Below are 18,754 nucleotides of genomic sequence, written 5' to 3'. Positions count from 1 at the left end.
TGCTACGCTACTTTTGTGCTCCTGATGTTTGCTCAAATGGTTTTTGGTCTGTGTCCTTTTTCAACAGAGGTGAACAAGTGATATTTTGTACCTTAATAATGTTACATGGTTAAAAAGATTATAAACACATACAGGTGCTCAGTGTAACCTTTCAGGTGGGTGTTCATCACCTGTTCGTCTCCATGGAGATTTTATTGGTTTGTTTAGAATGTACTACAGTATGGCATCAAACATATCTATTAAATATATCTAAGCAGTGGTGTTTTTATTGCTTTAAAACATGCATTCTTACTGTGGGAGGGGTCATCATCTCTAACGGTCTGACCTTTAACTTGCCCTAGTGTCGTAATCTGCTTGTCTTCTTGGATATAACTTTAATACCATACTGTGGAACATACACATGGCAACCCCCCCACCTGAAAAGTTACACCTTTAATTATAGACCAGCAAAGACTACGCTAAAAATAAGGCATGTTGTTTTACTGTTTCAAAATTCATAAAAGAAACCAGAGCAATGTGTTACTTCCACCTCTGTTCTTCTTCTGTAACTGTTGCATTGTTTTGACTTTTTGCACTTGTACGGTCATTGTGGTTGTGGTCTCCCTGTGTACGTGAAGCCTGCGGCCTGCTTTTGGAGCATGATTTGATTCTGTGTGGGATAAAAGCGATAAGTCAGGCCATGTGTAAGTCTGGGAATGTCCTTCACCTCCTCATCCATAGCACCGCGCCGCACATTAATGCTCTATCTTTGCTATTCTCTGGCGCCTACTGCATTGGTTCTAATGGAGTGACCTTGCCCGCAGTGAGACAGCCCTATAACTCAGTACTTCATGTGCCTATAAAGACGTGGGTTGTACAGCGATGGATAGGAGAGACTGCAGACCTCACTCCCACGCTGCATGTACACTTTATTTACAGTGAGAAAGCAGACAGGGCTGTGCTTAAAGAAATAGATTGGAGACGTGTTTCATCCAGGTCTTATTTTAGATCAATGTCGGGTAGGAAATTGGTAGGGAAATAAGGTTTTTACACTTAAATAATTAATTTGTTGGCTGGTGAGATGTGATGTGACAGTTTAATTTCAAAGTGTTAAAACATTGATACAAGTTTTTTCCATTCTGTTTAAAGTCAAACGCCATGTTATCAGAGGTACTTTTATTGTCTAAAAAATTGTATGGATGTTAATTGTATTTCAAATATATACCCCAGTTCTGACCATCTTTTGGAAATCTCACCTTGGCTCATTCTTTCATTCATTCTCAGACAGCCAAACATTCACCCCTACTATAATTTACAGACATTTCATACGCATGTCTTGACTTAGAAGTAGCTGCAGAGAACCTCCATGAACCCTTGTGGACATGCAGAGATTGTGTGTTATGTTGTGCTTATTTAAAAACCCAAAATAGCTGTTCGTAAAACGCCTCAACTCTGCTATTCTGTTTGGTAAAGTCGCCTTCCTCCATGGCCTACATTCTCTAGCCCCATTTCTCTGCAGTGCATGTTCAATCTGTAGCCAGCCAGTGGACTCTCACATCGCGGCTGGCTCATACCCCACTGCATTGGGCGCACTGGAAATCAGCCTCACAGTTTCCGAGTGCATTTGATCCAAGGCTTTGGAAAGGAGCTTACAGACACCATAGTATGTGTGTGCTCTGCTCTATCGGCACATGCTGCTATTTGGATTGCCTCCGTGTTGGCAGGTGTCGGCATGTGAACAAATCCAATGTTTCTCTCTTGTTGTGCAACCAATTGGACTGCTCGTCTATTCCGCTTTAACAACAGCAAATTCAAGTCTTTTCTGCCTTTGAGCCAGTCAGGGGCAGTGAATATAACAGTGGTTTAAGGGAATACAGATGGATTAGAGACATGCATGTTATACAAGATCTGACTGTACACTTCTGGGGTCTCAATGTCTTCTGCTCAGACATGTACGCATATTGTGAGGTTTAGGCTTTAGGATTGGGGACAAAATGAACAGACATTAGGTATAGAGGTATAGAAATATCTACAGAAATTGGATAAAACACCAAAATATAGCTCAATTATGAATAAAACAATAACTGCATAAAAATGTGTTGTATCATGTTAAATTGCAGTAGTTCACGTCCGCTGCAGTTCCAGAAGTAAATCGCCCATTCATTTTTCCCATAGAATTTCAAATATTACATGTTTAAAGGCACAACAAAGAACATTTCCATGGAAACAAGCAGGAAATGGCCCTCCTTCAGGCCATATAAGAATCAGATATATGGAGATGCAAGCTGTCTCAGAGTTAGAATGCATGCTTTTATTGTAGTCTATTTTTTTTGTCTTAAATGTTCTCCACTGTGGCTTTACATTTCAGAAACAGATTTTAATTTTAAAAAATACAGGTCGTCTTGTGCTTCGTTGCCACATACAGTAGCTGCGCGTTTTCAAACTTTTAAAAACCAAAAACCATTATTTTTTTCAGAAAGTCTATGGGAAAAATGAATGAGCTGGAGTTGAGGGCGGTCAGTGTTGAGCTCCACAGCCTTGTTGATTCACCGGGTGGACCCCTGCTGTGTCTATACATCTTAATGACATGATGGGTGGCAGATTTGTGACCTCGTGTCTCCTGTTGTTTACTGTCAGCTTGTCCCATCAGCTCCACAGGTCAATAAAAGACTCACATAAGGCCATTTCAATCCTCCATAAGCCCTTGACCCTGTGAGAAGTGTGAGTGTGTTAAGTCAACGCTGGCCCTGTTCACATGAAGAGGTCAACACATTACCAGTGAGCAGCCAAGCACGGCCACGCCACTCTCCGCACCTCTGCAGCACTGGATTAGCCTTGTGCTTTATACAGAAATATGCAGAATAACTTCAAATCTGAAAAATGAAATAGCTACATTTTGAAGTATTCGATGAAATGTGTTGAATAATTTCATCAAACCAAAAATCCTTTCCAAGAACATTACTGTACAAGCAAAACACTTGGCAAGGGATCAATGCTAACTGCAATTTTTTAGATTTGCTTGAAAAATCATAACCACGGCCACTTGGAATTTGCAAGGCAAGTTCATTTGGATAGAACAATACGTACAAAAAGTAATTCAAAGTGCTTTACAGAATAAGAAAGACATTAGAATCACTATACAAACAAACAAAAACGTACATAAGATTAACAATAAAAGAGCAGAATAAAAACCTTTTCAGTCATATGCACAGCTACATAGAACCATTTTGAGCCTGGATTTAAACATTGTCAAACTGTCTCATGTTTTCAGGAAGATTGTTCCGAGGTTTCGCTGCATAAAACTGAAATGCTGATTGCTCATGTTTAGTCCTGACACTGAGCACCAGCAGGAGGCCGATCCCTGAAGTCCTCAGAGTGCGAGATGGTTCATATGGCACTAACAAGAAGTAGTAGAATGGATAGAATGAATGAATGGAGGTGGCTTTGCTCAGGGTCTTACGGGATAAAACAAATACGGTACATATCATTCCAAACAGAATTGAATTAACTGCTTCTGTTTATCACACATTTTTGTAATAGATTAGAGCAATAACTGTAATTAGGATTAGGGACATATCATTGCACAATCCTACCATTTATTCAGCGCCATAGCCTGGGCAAATAATACACAATTCATTCTAAGACACAGGAGATTTGCTTTGTTAACCCCAAAAGTCAAAATCTGAAGGTCTTTATAATCCATGCCTGATGAGATGATGCCTTATTGACCATCCTGGCACAAACAGACCTTTTCTGTGCCACTTTTGTTGTTGTTTTTGTAGCGTGCCAATGCCATCAATCACGCGGCAGGGAGTAGGCAAGGTGGCTTTAATTACGGGGTCGGCGTTAATTGTATGCAGAACACATGTGCACAGGTAATTACCGTTTCCTTGGAGATGGCTAATAGATAGGTGGCCTCCATATTGATAAAGAAGCGGGCGGGGAGGTGTGAGCTGTAATGGGCACACAGGGATAATTGGCAGCAGAAGAGAGAAGGATGGACATGTGGTGCAGAGTCGCTATCAGGACACTCTGGTTTAGAACAAGAAAAATGGTATTGGATTCCTCCCTCCCATGTAATTTGTATTATTCATATTTTTGCTCCAGTGTGACCCCAACATCTGGCTTATATAGTAACAGTTTGAATCTAAAGGAAATCCACATAAGACAAATAGGATACACTTGTAGAGCTGATGAATATTGGCCGAGCTGTTATGCTTCTCCAGTAAAACTAATGATGGCCATGCTTCATAGTTTTCAGCCATTGGAAACACTGTAGTGCTTTATTGTGCAGAAAGGGCGTTTGGAAAGACTTTAAAGTATTTTAGTAATACACTGCAGTGTTTTAGTAAAGTGTGAGCCCTCTTCTCCTCGCATATGGCCTACAGCGTAACCAACATGGCACACAAAAGATACAAATATCACCAGACTCTGTAAAGGTATAAACTCACAGTTTTAACAGTGCAAATATCCGCAAAAATATCGTCCAACTGATATATATTGTGCTGGTATTTGCACTTTTTAGTACATTGGTTATCAGCCTTATATTTCCTGACGAGGCCAATATTTAGTTTGGGCCAACCAGCTGCTAATAAATATGAATAAAGCTTTATTTGAGCACTTTTGTGTGAAGAGGACACTGCACCAAATGTGACTACACCACTCTCTTATCCAGTTTGTACTAAAACAGGTTCGTGAATGAGTTAGCAGCAAATTCTAATTATATACCAGTAATTGGGGGGACTAAATCGGCCCTACATATATATCGGCAGAGTTTATCGGCATACCAATCGACAGTTTAAGGTTTTTTTGTGTGTGTATGTTTGTTTTTGGCTTCTTACAATAGTTGGTATTTGGTTAATATAGTAATAGCACCTACATTTCCATTGTTAGTATTTCAAAATTCAGCAAGGAAACTCGTGGCATGCCTAGTTGGTATCTTGTTCATTACTTACTGCTTTGCAATGTTTCCCAACCATGCAAGGAAGTATGTGAAAGGGGTACACAAGACAAAAAGTTGTGAATTACTGCCTTTTTGGTCCGATACTTGTGAAATCTTAAAAGTTTATCCAGCTTATCCAAACTCACATACATCTTTTGGCGATGACCCTCTAAACTTTTTTGCATGTCATAGAGTAATGCCTGGTCAAAATTTAAACAAGCCTTAAATGAGTTCTTGTGATGAAAGCCCGCAGTAACACAAAGCAGATATTCTAATGCCATACCCCGCCATATTGCTCTCACCGCCAGTGTGTGCTTCTTAATCCGGCTCTATGCCCGGTGGTTTCCTCTGCTGTGACACTGGGGAGCAGGCTTTGCAAAAACACAAAGGCTTTAAAGCTGTTCTCTGCTCAAGTTTGAGACCAAAGGTAGGGATGAAGCATAACCCTCTTAAAAGCTTCACTCTGCCTCCAAATCTGGAAACAAGGTTAGCACTCATTTATATGTGTGTATATAGGCCTACTGCTCTTATATAATGCTGTGGTGCTCAAATTGTGCTAGAGCAGGTACCAATGGTGGTTCACGGGCAAGTCACGTTTATACAAGTCAGAATTTATGTTTGTTAGGTCCTGGTTTTATAAGTTTAATCACAGTTTAGTCTTGGTGAACTCCTTTACCTGGTTTAGCTGTTCTAGATATTGTGTACCCTTGATAAGCCTTAGTTTATCCGTCATTCAGGTGACGTACTAATTCTATAATATGAAAAACTGTTTGTCTGTGCACATTTCATCCCATCTAACATCTAACACTGGGGCTGTGTTTGCAGAACGGGCATCAAACCACCCCTCATCAACATCATCACCATCTTCATCAACATCTTCATCAGCACCAACCACCCCATTTCCATGAGACAGCCCCACCAAAGCCGCAGGCAGCAGCAGATCTCATAGACTTTCTAGACATGGATATGGTGACTCAGGTAAGCGGTGTGGGCAGTGAAGAGCCTTGGTGCAATTTGAAACAGTACTGAAGAACGATCAAAGGTCAAGATCGCATCAGATTTGTAGGCTTTAACTATATGTCTATTTTAAAAAGTACACAGCAATTTAAAAGTATACCCAACCATGGCAGAGATAAAGATGGTCTGTGCTATTTCAACCACGTAAATCCCTTTTTAATTGACAGAATCAGTAACTTTCTACCTTCTATTACCAATATTAGATCAAAAACACTATTATGTTTATTCAAATATTTGGCAACTAAATAAAAATGCTTATAGAAAATAGTGTCCAGTTCACATTCTGTTACTCACTGACATAAATTATTCAGTACAGCCTTATACTTATTGATTTGCCAGTGGCCTATCAATAATCGTCCCCTTGTAGGCGTGTTGCCAGATACTCTTGAGATACTTGCCCTAAGGTCCACAGTTTTCAAATCTCTCGACAGATGCTCAGGTGCGCTCCTGTCTCCCGTCCCGCGCTGTTCCTCTGTTGTTCTCCTTTAGTGGTGGGTCAGCCTGACTCTTGACCCTGTCGTTTCATGAATAAAACATGCACACCTTGCTGCTGCCATAGGAATGGAAAGTCCTCCTCTGAAAGGGCAGTAGTGCGTTTTAGACAAGTACAAATACTCATACAGCAGCCAAAAACACACACGTATATTAATGACAGTATAGTTTAGTAAATTTGCTCAAAGAGGTCTTTTGAAAACACTGTTAGGACAGATAGTAAATTGCAAATTTCTGACATTTTTTCAGATGGCAGATCTGTTTTTGCAAATGAACTCTTCACTGCACCCTGCCTTTTATAACTTAAATGTTCCTTGAGCTGGGTTCATGAATAATTTTGGCTTTAGCTGTACCGGTGTGTGGCAGGAGGACAATGAGAGTGCAGTGAACTTAAAGGTGGTGTCGGCTGTCACAGAAGTGCTTTTGGGTCGCGGGGTCAAGCAGACTCACTGCGGCCATCCCCTCACTCCCACAGCATTAATAAAGTATTCATAATCAACTGCATAGTCAGACCTTACCACAAACCCAAAGAATAAGAAGTCTCAGTGTGGACAGAAAGTCTATAACTGTCCAACTCCGCTCAAGTGTTTGAAGATGAGTTAAAGTTGTTTAAAAAAAATCAATTGTCATGAGATTATAGGAGTACAAGGAGTCACAGCAAGTCAATACTACAGTTACTATACTTGATAACTGCGTGTATCATATTCGTGTGTAAGGCACATTGTCTTACATAGATCAAAATACAGCAACATTTCAGTGGCTGTGTTTACATGCACACCAAAATCTGATCATTATCTGGTATCTGTAGTTATATCTGATGTGAGTAATCAGATTTCCCTCTGATTGTTCACTCCTGTGCAGGTGTTGACAAGGAAAATTATGCAAATGACAAAAGTGAAAGAGAAATTATTGAAAGAGTCATTTTAGAATTCACTGTACTTTGTCTTCCAAATACTCACACGTCACCAGATGTTTTTGATGATCAGATGAGAATTAATTTCAGTGTAAAGCAAAACATTTGTTATAATAATACGTACATTTCAGCTATTTTACATACTGCACAAATATACTAATCAGCAAATACTAATCGCAATGATCCCATCTTTGATAGAGGCGTACCGAACTAACTTCTGACCCACAAGACCAAAATATATCCTTAGAACATTCATAATCTGCAGAAGAAATGATCTGCTCCATGATTTATGCAAATCTATCACCACGTATCCAAGGCCTGAGATTCCTTTATCACCTATAAATAGTCCTCTCCGCTCGCTGCTGGCTTAAAGATACTATTAAAGTGCAAAGAGAAGAAGCTCATGGGGAGAATGTAAAAGGAAACCCAACATCACAGATCAAACCTGGCTCCTGCTGGCTTTGATAGCACAGAGAGGGGGCAGTGATGACTTGCCCAGGCCAACAGACTGCTACTATAATGATCCCGGGGGTGTGTTAGTGTGTTTTAGCATCAGCTGCTAGTTAGGAAAGCACCTTTGTCTGTGGCACATGTCAAAGATTGTGGTGGGTATGTCATCCTAATCAATCATCTCACCTCATTATCTCATCTGTCCCCATCCCCCTCTCCTCTGTGTGGCTGTTCAGATCTCAGGTAGGTGCCGTAATTATAACTTGTGCTGTTTTGCATGAGGTGTGAAAAGCATGGTGCACTGGAACAGAACTAATACAATTGAGCAATACAAAATAATAATAGTCACTTGTTTTTAAAAAGATTTATGTGTGATTTTCAGAACATCAACCAGTTAGAGATTTTTGGAGATATGTCCACACCTCCAGACATCACTTCTCCATCTGTAAGTAAAACTGTAGTGCCATATTTTGAAAATGACAAGACTGTAAAGGTGTACTGTGTAACTGTTCCAGTTTGGGGTTCATCAGCTGCTTGTCTCCATGGAGATGTTCCAAAAATATGGCATTATGTTGTTTATCTTGCATGTATCCTACTACAGGTGTTTTGATTGTTAAAAAATACTTTTAAAGGTCATCTGACGCTCGTCAACACAATTCAAAGGCTGCACGTCACGGCTCTTTAAAGGCTTTAACACAATTCTTTATCTGCGTTGGAGACACAGTACAAGGCTGTGTGGAGAAAAAGGCCATGGTTTGAGCGGGGTATAGTTAGTTTTAGGGAGAAGTAACAGTAGTTTCATTGCAGCACGTCAAACCGTCTTGTGTGTACTGGCCTTTACTGTGAGTGGTCCCGCCTCTCCACAGATCTGACCTGTTACATGGCCTATTGACATCACCTTTTTGCCTTTACTGAGATGTTATTTCTTTACCTTTGCGCTGGAAGTCCCATACTGTGAAATTTTCCACAAAAAGCAATAGCATCTCCGAGAAGACATGCAGAACCACCCAAAAACTTTGGAAAAGTTGACTTTGTTAAACTGACTCTGGAGACTGCTCACTCTGACAGTTTTTATTTCATATTTATGGTTCCACTCATTATAGAGATTTTCACATTTATATTTAGAATTTTTAAGTAGCTGCCATTCACCTGAAATATACACCTTTTAGAATTAGAACATCACATGGAAACAAAAAGCTGTGAAGATCAATGGCAAAACAGTTTTTCATTTGGAATGCTACCCAACCCGCTCATATCCTGTCCTTACGTGCCTCCTTCTTCAGACACCCGCCTCTCCAGCCAACACCCTGGACCCCTCCCAAGGCCTGCAGCCCCCCACCGAACTGTTTGCTCCCTTCAACCCTGCGTCTGTGCCCTCAGGTAGGACCCTTTCATTTTCTGCTTATATACAAGAGCGCTGTGAGCGGAGGGGAAACAGGTGCAGCGGGGGGGCAAGGCGTGAGAGGAGATGAAGGCAGAGTCAGAAAACTTAAGAGGTGCGCTAGCAGGCCAAAGGAAGAGGAGAGGGCTGGAGGAAAATACACAGGGACAGAATAGAATAGAAATGTAGATGAGGGGCACAGAGAGGTGGGCTGCTTGTGTGTGGAATATGAAATGTGTGGTTAACGGGATGTGGCTGATTTACCTGTGGCTGAGGCGCTGACTGTGCCGGTCAGAGCAGAGTAATAAACACAGGACTAGAGTGTTTAGTATGCACAGCCCCTGGTGACTCAAGTCCTAAAGCTCCTCTCTGTACTGGGTCTGAGCACAGTGCAGAGGATGCACAGGTGAAGTGTCAGGCCTCTCTCCCACAGTACAGACGATGTGTTACAGAACAAGTTGCACTGATGAATCGGACTGAATGTAATGAGTGTGCCTTTACATAATGACTCCGGCTCATTCTGGAGGTAATTATGAGAGTTCACCGTGACCATTAAGAGACAGCACATTAGCTACAGGCAGCTCTCTGCAGTGATGCATGGTGTATTATCTGTGTGTGTGTTTGTGAGTGTGTGTAAAGTGCTATGTTCAGATTGTAATCACATGTGCTGCTGTGTCTGTGCAGGTTATGTGACCATGGGGGCGGTGCCTCCAGGACACTGGGCACAGACGCCTCTGGCCTTTGGTGTGCAGTCGCCCTTGGGTCCCGTGGCACAGGTCCTGCCTGGGGGTCAGCCTCTGATCTGGGGCCAGGCTAACATCTTCCCCGCCACACAGCAGCAGTGGGCAGCCATGGCGGCAGGAGCCTACCCCACAGCCTACCTCCCTGCCCAGCCCGTGGGCACGCTGCCTGCAGCCATGTTCCAGACACTGACCCCAGTCACCACAGTGACCCCTGCTGGAGAAAGCATCTCAGCTGGAGCCAGTGCCTCGGCCCCCTCCCCCTCCGCATCCTCCAGTCCGCAGCATGGGGAGCGGGCAAAGAAGATGGGCAAAGAGATGTTCAAGGTGCTAAACAGTTCACTGTGAAAAATTTGTTGACTTTTCTGGAGAATAATGGTGCTTTTACAGAGGGGCACCAGGGCTACAGGGATAGAGACTACTAAATCAACTCAAGGTTTTGTTTATCTCTGAAACATGACTTTATCTTGGCATCTTTACCTGTGTATTTAAATTCTAATCTCCAAACTTATCTGATGGCACCAGAGCTAGAGGCCAAGGAACCTGAGCTGCAGCTCCCAGTGCTGCATCCTCTACTTCCCCACATTGTCTAGATCAGATTTTTTTACTTTTCGTGGCATATATGGGCCTCCACTTTAAGACATTAGATCACGTGGAGTTGGCTCAGGCTCACACTTGTCTACTGTGCAGGATTTCCAGTTGGCCAAGCCTCCTGCCATGCCCTCCAAGAAGTCGGAGCAGCCCGGCTTGGCAGGAACCTCTGAAGCATTCAGCACTTACTTCAGCCGTGTGGGCACTGCCCAGGACACGGACGACTGTGACGACTTTGACATTTCTCAGATGAACTTGACACCAGTCACCTCCACCACGCCATCCACCAACTCGCGTAAGACTCACCCTCTCTGTCACATCACACACTGTAGTCCAGTACATCTGACTCAGTGTCTCCTCACAGCTCCCACCCCAGCTCCCAGACAAAGCTCTCCCTCCAAGTCATCGGCCTCTCACGTCAGCGACCCCCCCACGGACGCCACAGACCCGCCCACGGACGACTCGTTTGGGGAGGCAGAGGGCAGCCCGAGCCGCAGCGGAGAGGAGGATGCTGTAAGTGTTTTTAGCCACTGTAGAAGAAATGAAACTTTTTTGGATGTATCTAAATCATTTACCTCCTGACTGAATATTCACAGAAGAATGAGAGACCAAAATTACCGTACATCAGCTTGGCAAATCTAACAGTACAATTGGAATCACTATTTTTGAGAGTTATATTGTTGTTGAAGTCTGGCTGTATTATCTTGATTCTTATATAAAAATGGACGTGCCCCAGGTCTTTGTGAAGTGTGCGTCCTTTATTAAGCCACTTCTTATGCAGCTATAAGTGTATCTACATGTCGAGATCTGCTGATAAATCGCCACTGTAGCCGTGTTGGCGGGCCAGGTAATCACTCTGGCTGATTAGGGGGCCGACTGTTGTGTCCCTGTTGTGTGTGTGTGTGTGTGCTTGCATTTGCGTATGAGTGTGCTTCTCTATGACTGTGAAAATGAGTTGTATGTGGCCGCGTGTGCATGCATGATCAACACAGCATTAAATTAGCCGGCGGACTTGTCATCATTAGCCTGTTATTAATATCTGAGAGGTAGCATCCATACATCACTACTTCTATATGGACAGGCTCATCTTTCTGTTATAAAGGAGAAATAGTCCCTAATTTTTCTTCCGCTGGTGATTTATCCTTATTTTGTGTGCACGTTGGACAGAGGCAGAGTTAGATGAGGAGATGGAGAGAGTTTGTGAGAGATGAGAAAGCGCCCCCTTTGACCAAAGTCCTTGTCGAATGAATGACCTTCAAAAAACACAGCTTTCAACTCTTCTCTTTCTCTCTCTGTCTCTCTATTTCAAATGCTTTCTTACCCTTTTTCTCTTTTTCCCTCTCTTTCCAGTGCTTCCGTCCCCCTCTTTCTTTTTGTCCCTCCTTCTCTATAATTTTCCCCAATTCTCCCTCCTTTTCTCTTACTCCCTCTCCATCTCTCTTTCTCTTTCCAATGCTTTCTCCCCTCCTTTTCTTTCTCTCTCTGTCCCTCTTTCTCTCCAAGGCTTTCTTCCCTCTTTTTCTTCTTGCTCTCTCCACTCTGGGGCGTGCAACATTAGTTTTATGCCTCCAAGTCCAGCTATTACTAAAAAAAAAACATAAAGGACTTTTCACACTTTTGAAAATGTCACCAAGCTTGGATAACAGAGAGGGGGTGGCACTGAGGGAGCGAGAGAGTGCTGAAAAGGTTACACAGAAAGATGGACAAGAAAGATGGGCACAGGCGGGAAACATGCCTCCAAAAAGTGTGTTTTAGGGGAAAGACGCCTGTCAATAATGTGGTTGTTGCAAGCTTTCATAACAATCAGTCATTAAATCAAGATATACTCAGAAAAAAATCAACGTGTAAAGTTTTAATTCTCTTCTGTAGACTGACACTCTCCCCTTTTATAGTCCTAACACTCCTCTAACCCTAGCTTTCTTCTTTCAGTTTAATTCTTTGTCTGCTTTCCTGTTTCCTCCTTGTTTCCGCGCCTCTCACACCTGCTGCTGTTCAGGCGTGTGGCTCTGGTTCGCCCTGTCCCAGTGAGAGTGCAGAGGGGACTGAGGTACCAGAGCCCAGTCCAGAGCAGGGCAGTCCACAGAGGGGCAGTCCCAACCAGGGCAGTCCCAACCAGGGCAGTCCAGAGGCTGGGAGCTAGATAGCAGCAGGGCACGGTAGGTATGAAGCGTAACCAATGTTCTGCTGCCTCCCTTTTCCTGTCTGTGCACGCCGTCCTTTTGTAGTTTCTCTGTCTTCTCTTGTATTTTTGCACATGTTCTTTTCCCTTTCTCACAACCCCGGCATGTGTTTGAGTGTTGAGATCGTTTCATTGTGCTTGTGCCGTGTTTTGTGTGTACCTTGTGAAGTGCTATGTTCCTCCGTAGTACAATGTGTGCTTCTCATACTGTGTTTTGGTTATTCCCACATCGCAACCTGCTCCCTAAAATAGCACATGTCAGAAGTACAGGTGATTGTGTGTGACAGCCAATCAGAGCCTGTGTGCTTCACTGAACTCACAGGCTTCTGGGATTGAGCCTTGATTTTGGATATAAATAAATGTCATTTTATGTATAACAGATGACTTGTTATGGTCATAAAAACAAACTATGTAATATTGCAAAGGCAGAATGGTTTGAAAGAACTCAATTTTCCTGTAGAAGCATTCGTTTTTGTGCCTGGAGCTGCTGGCAAAATATATTGATATGGAAAAAAGTGCTGAAACAATGGCATGCAATCTTAAAAGATTATTTTAGATTGATGAGACGGTACAGCAGAATAAACTACTCTACGATGTGTATTGTTACATTACTTTGTTTGCTTCTGTTCTGTGTAGATTTTGTTTTTAGTTTTTTTACTACTCATCTTTATTTTATTTGGTATTTTTATATTTCTGGCATCATAAATGAACATGTAATCCCCTATTCACACACACACATTTAGACACCGGTAAGCATGGCTCATATTTATCTAAATTCATAAACTTTAAACATTTGACTTACTACATGTTTTCTTTGAGTTGACTTTACCAAACTTTTACAAATATATCACCCAAAATATCATAAAACAAGAGCCAGAGGTTATTCTTTTTGGATCTAAAGTCTGTTCACCCACTCACAGTATCCCCGACTATGGCTCTAATAATAGCTGCTGGCACTGAGTCCGGAGGTGGTTTTCATCATCTTATACAGGAGTGCCAAGATTAACGAGCCTACCTACATAATTGGCATAATCCAAAATCCAAGATAACTTCCGGGGTACTGGCTTGGCAGAGTGTTCTTTTGCCCCCTCCAAAACCTGAGGTAAAACTCAAGTGCGACAGGTGCGTGTGAGCCTTAAATAGGGAGGGATGGACTGTAAAATGTTTTTTTGCAGAGAGTCTGACCCAAAAGCTTTGAGTTTGTACTCTTATTTTTTCCTTTGGTTATGTTCCAGTGCCGCTGCTCCCATATGGTGTTTACTTGCTCAATCACATCGACTTTAGACATCATCCCAAATACGCACACACAAATACTGTTGATTAGGCTGGTTACACCCAGGACAAGAACACCTGTGATCCATGCTGGGGCCACCTGTGCTCCCATTGCAGCCAAAGGTATAATGTAGCTTTGACAAAATGGCCTAGCTTTTCAATTTGACACACCTGTACATGCGTGCTGGGGAGTGGTTCTCAAGCTGGGGTGCGCAGGTGTCAGCTTGTAGTACTTAGCTTAGTTTCAGTAATTTTTCCCCTGCTTTAATCTGGCTTTGATTAGTTGAGACTAATGTGAAATTCTTTTATAAAATATATTGTGAAAGCAGATTGTAGGTGCTCACTACACTGAAACTAACACACCCTAGTTTCTTATAGTAATGAGTAACTGTTATGAGTAAAATCCAATGACCTACCCTAAGGTGAGTGTACTGTTGCGTTTAGTTCTCATTTATTCCAACAAAGGTTTTGGTTGAGTTCAGTTTCAACCTGAATCTTATTTTTATGGTGTTTTGTCCTGTTTAAACCTACTCTACTTCTAGATTAGTCCTGATTTGTGCTTCTGCTGTATATTTGTCCTATTGCTGTATATTAATGTTATTGCAGATGTATTGAAATAACATGAAAGCCAAATATAGTCTGAGATAGTCTGAGAATGACAATGCCACTGCAACTCATGGTTGTTTTGGATCTACCACGCAAGTCCAGCGAGCAAACTTTAGTAAGCCACTTCAGCTCGCATTTGCGTCCACAGGTATTTTGGTCCTTCACCTGTCTCCTCAGCAGCTCGTCCCTGCACTGTGTTTTCCAGTGTTTTGAGTCTGATGGCGTTGAAGCGGTCTAGGGTTGGCTACGCTGCACACTTGATGCGGGGTGAGATGGGCAGGCTGCAGCCGCTCACAGCAGTGTGCAGAGCGCTGGCTGTCACAAGACGTCTTTTCCTTTTTGTCTCAGTTCCTTTGGCAGCTTGTTCTGACTGCTTGGCCCTGGCACGCCCCCCACACTCACGCTCTCTGCTCTCCCAGCCCAGAGCCACCACTGCTAAACACTTCCCTCCAGCTTCAACCCTGGTTTGTGCTTTCAAAGTGCACTCGCAGGCAGCAGAGAGAGGTTAGAGCAAAACAGAAAAGCCCTTCTCAAGTTATTATTATTTTATTCAATTACGGATAAAATTTCACATTCAGCTCTATTTTGAAATAATGACAGAAAGTAGTCAAATGGTAGAAATTAAAAGAGAGTCAAGCGTACTCCTCTCCCAGACTGACAACGCAATATAACTTTTGTGTTTTCTGTCACCATGGAGATGTTATTGCTGTGTCATCAAAAAAAAAAATCATCATCATTCATGCTGTGACCTTCAACTTGGCCTGTTGGTGCAACCTGCATTTCTCCATGGTGATTACCTTAATGCCATACTGTGAAACAAAGCAATAATATCTACATGGAGACAAAAGTGGGCACCTTTAATGCCAATCAACTGAACTAAACCTTTTCAAATGGCTTTTATGACCCGCAAAATCACAAACTATGAGGCCTGATTTGGGTGTGTAGCATTAACATTGTAATATATTTATTTGTACAATTCAATTTCAAGAGGTCATTCAAGTCATTTGTGTGAACCTGGCTGGAATCCAATTGGCACTTACTCTACCATTCTGTGTTGCAGTCTCTGGGATGGAAACCTCTTATAGTAGAAACTTCTTTCAGGCTTTCAACGCAGATCTGTCCCAAATATACCGTAAGAGTGAAAAGCCCCCAATCAGGCTGTCTGCGTGAGAGATGGAGTGGCTGGTGTAATTATGTGTATGATAATAACTGGCCCCGCTGTGGGGTGCTCCATCATCCTCTGTTTGTCTCAGATGGAGGGAGACTGCCTATGACTCAGAACTGGTCTTTCAAGGCTAGTTTATTCCTCTGATTCATAGGGGCCCTGGAGGAAGCCTGGGGTGAGAGGGGGGTGTAACAATGGCAAGTTATAACTCCCCCTTTTCTTTCTTTATGTTTCAAGGGTGAAAGCTGAGAGGTTTAAATGAACGCAGAACATAAATGATTAGAGTGCAAAGCAGTGCACTCCTGCCCCCTTGTGGATTATATAAATATTATCTCACAATTAGAGCAGTATGGTACTTGTCTGGGCTTGTGAAGAGAAAACTGTTGCTTGGTCCAGTTGGGTGGGTTGAGTTGTTGGATAAGCGTCATTGCAACATAAGTAGCTACGTAAATGCTAATCTCTGCTGTTTTTTTTTTTTTGTTTTTTTGCATGGGTGTTTTTGCATGTAAATGGAGGCTTTGTATAAGTGAAGCAGTTTGTAATGAATCTAGTAAGACAGCTCTACTTATTCATATTAGAATATAAATAAAACATAATCTTTTATCAATTTCTTTTACAACAAATGAGGTTTACCCCATCACTGCTTTCACTGGAAATATTACATAGTGCACGTTTAAGCTTAAATCTGAAATTTAAATCCAAAAATAGTTTAAAAGAACCAATTTATGTGTTACTGAAATCAAGAAATGACAAAATGACACCCTGTGATTGGCCACATATTCATAACTTGTAGTAAATATCAGCTTGAGTCTTAAAATGATATGAAATCATAGATTATACTTTCTGACACCCACTTCTCATTTTTGTGCCCAGAAGGGAAAGGACCCTCTCTACGCCAAGATCAACAAAGGGAAGAAATAGAGACCCACAGGAAGACGCACCCGACCAGCAGCAGTGGGGCAGGAGCAGAACCCTCCCTCATCACTGTATGAATGTGTAACTCCTCTTCATCAACTCCTCCTGCTGACAGCGTCCCACGAGGAGCCACTACACTCCCTCTCTGTCACCCACCTCCTCTGCAGTTCCATCACCACCATGCACTGTGCTCTCTCGTCTCCCTGTGGCCAATCAGAGCCAGCCTTACACATACTATGGACCCCCCACCCTGTCCCGTACGCTCCTGCTGCCCTGTACCTGCTCCTCCTCTCGCCCCTCTGGCCTGGGACTGTCCTGCCAGGGAGGGGCTACCGAATCAAGCAGTGCCTCTCCCTCTGTCTCCATTCAACTTACAGTTCAAGTACATGCACGCTTACAAGGATTAGAGAGATCATCTTTTCTTTTGAGAATCTGTGCTGGGACAAGTCATACCAGGATCGCACTTGTGATTGGTCGGTCGCTTTTGGGCGTTTCCCCCCCCCCCATCCTTGTGAGTGTCTGCTGGATCTCTATGCAGAAATAGACTCTGGGAGCTCCTCACACACATGCAGTACACAAAACATCGTAATTTGCCAAACGTCTCTCTAGCAGAAACACTGAAGGCTTAAGGACCAGATGAACTGCAGAATGGACCCAAGAGGGAAGAGGCCAGGGACAGATTCTGTGATTGAACTCTTCATTCTCTATAGCTTTTGTACAATACTGATTTAAAAAATGAAAAAAGTGAATTTTTATTTTATAAGTCAATCAAGCCGCTGGGGTCAGCTCTATTGGACTTATAGAGTCTACATGGCTTTAAGGCATCTGATAGTTGGTTTGCCAAACTCATTTTGTAAATAATAATAATCATTCTGTCCACTGGACGTCTGTGCCATAAAATAGGAAGGCTTCAGTTATGCAAACTCTTAACTTTACCCAAGCAATACCAACATATGTTTTCCTTTCAGGGTCACACTATGTTTATTGCCCTATTTTAGAATGTAGACCTGTTATACTTATACAGCTAATCCTGCTTCCAGCTCCAAACATTGCATCACTTTTGTCTAAAACCAATAAACCTTAATGTTAAGTTAAACATTTTCCCACTCTTGTACGTTCTGTGTGAGAAGTTGCGTTTTGTTTCTTGTCTTTCTCAACACTCTGATTGGTCAGTGTCAGTTCATGTTCCCCCCATTTCTCTGTCAGTCAGGTGCCAAACTGCTGCTGTCCGTGACGGCTGCAGCCTCCTCTACTACAGCTCCATACTGTGACGTTCGCTCCCTATTTTATGGCCAGAGTCCCTGTCCATGTCGCCTGGAGAGGAAATACATGACATCCAGGAGACAAGAGCAAAGAATAAATAAAAAGGGAACCATTGCTGTTTGAGTACATAACATTTCTAGACCTATTTTAACTTTACCTCAGCTAACAGTTTCTTAATGTAAAATTGACACCTTATTTTTATCTTTATGACTATGACATTCTACAGTGGGTTTATAGATGATTTTGGTTCAGTTGATTATGCCACCATGTATTACTGTTACAAATAAACACATCTCAATGACTCTCTGGTCTAAGTGTTTTATGTGTGTGAATAGACGTGACTGAAACTAATGGGTTGTGCATGAGGGTGACCCTGTGCTTCTGTGCCCAGTCTGAAGTAACTAGTCCACACTATTTAGTTGTAATTTAACATGATTTTAATAGCCCTGTCACTTTGGCAGGCTCTAATGCAAGCTGTCATAAGGTTTATTAGCAGCCAGCTACAACAGCCTCCCTTCTGTTCCTTTATTTCAGCGCAGTGTTTAAGAAGCCAAAGCCTTAAAGCAAAGGTTAATACATGATTTATTTCACACTGCTCAGGACAAAGAGAACAGTGACCTAGTCCAGGTTCATAGCACACGTCTGAACCAATGTGTGGTGGGTTTACTTTTACTCTCTAAGCTGCCATATAGAGGGTTATTTTTATGACACTAAGCAGTGGAAAAGGATTGTGTCTTTCTCATAATGGTGTCCTAGTTACTGCCTAATCCACAATGCTCATTGTCAGCGGTTCCCTTTGGGACTGCCTCTCTTCCCAGCTCACTGTCATGAGACTACAGTACAGGCAGT

General features: G+C 42.4%; 1 protein-coding gene across 2 annotated transcripts in view; it reads left to right on the top strand.

Moving 5' to 3' along the window:
• Positions 1 to 18,194, top strand: part of dab1a (DAB adaptor protein 1a) — a 63,808-nt gene extending 45,614 nt beyond the window's left edge. Inside the window, exons 10-16 of one of the 2 annotated variants that reach the window (XM_055221052.1) lie at positions 5,747 to 5,899; positions 8,176 to 8,238; positions 9,077 to 9,173; positions 9,859 to 10,241; positions 10,605 to 10,800; positions 10,870 to 11,018; positions 16,604 to 18,194. In XM_055221052.1, coding sequence (XP_055077027.1) covers positions 5,747 to 5,899; positions 8,176 to 8,238; positions 9,077 to 9,173; positions 9,859 to 10,241; positions 10,605 to 10,800; positions 10,870 to 11,018; positions 16,604 to 16,648 — 1,086 coding nt within the window. In that variant the 3' untranslated portion in view covers positions 16,649 to 18,194. Of the gene's footprint in view, positions 1 to 5,746; positions 5,900 to 8,175; positions 8,239 to 9,076; positions 9,174 to 9,858; positions 10,242 to 10,604; positions 10,801 to 10,869; positions 11,019 to 16,600 lie in introns of both variants that reach the window. The other variant, XM_055221051.1, reaches the window with a different exon arrangement.
• Positions 18,195 to 18,754: the final 560 nt, after the last annotated feature.

Source organism: Periophthalmus magnuspinnatus, chromosome 4 (assembly GCF_009829125.3).
Source record: "Periophthalmus magnuspinnatus isolate fPerMag1 chromosome 4, fPerMag1.2.pri, whole genome shotgun sequence".
NCBI lineage: Eukaryota > Metazoa > Chordata > Actinopteri > Gobiiformes > Gobiidae > Periophthalmus > Periophthalmus magnuspinnatus.
This window is presented reverse-complemented; position numbering and strand designations above follow the sequence as displayed.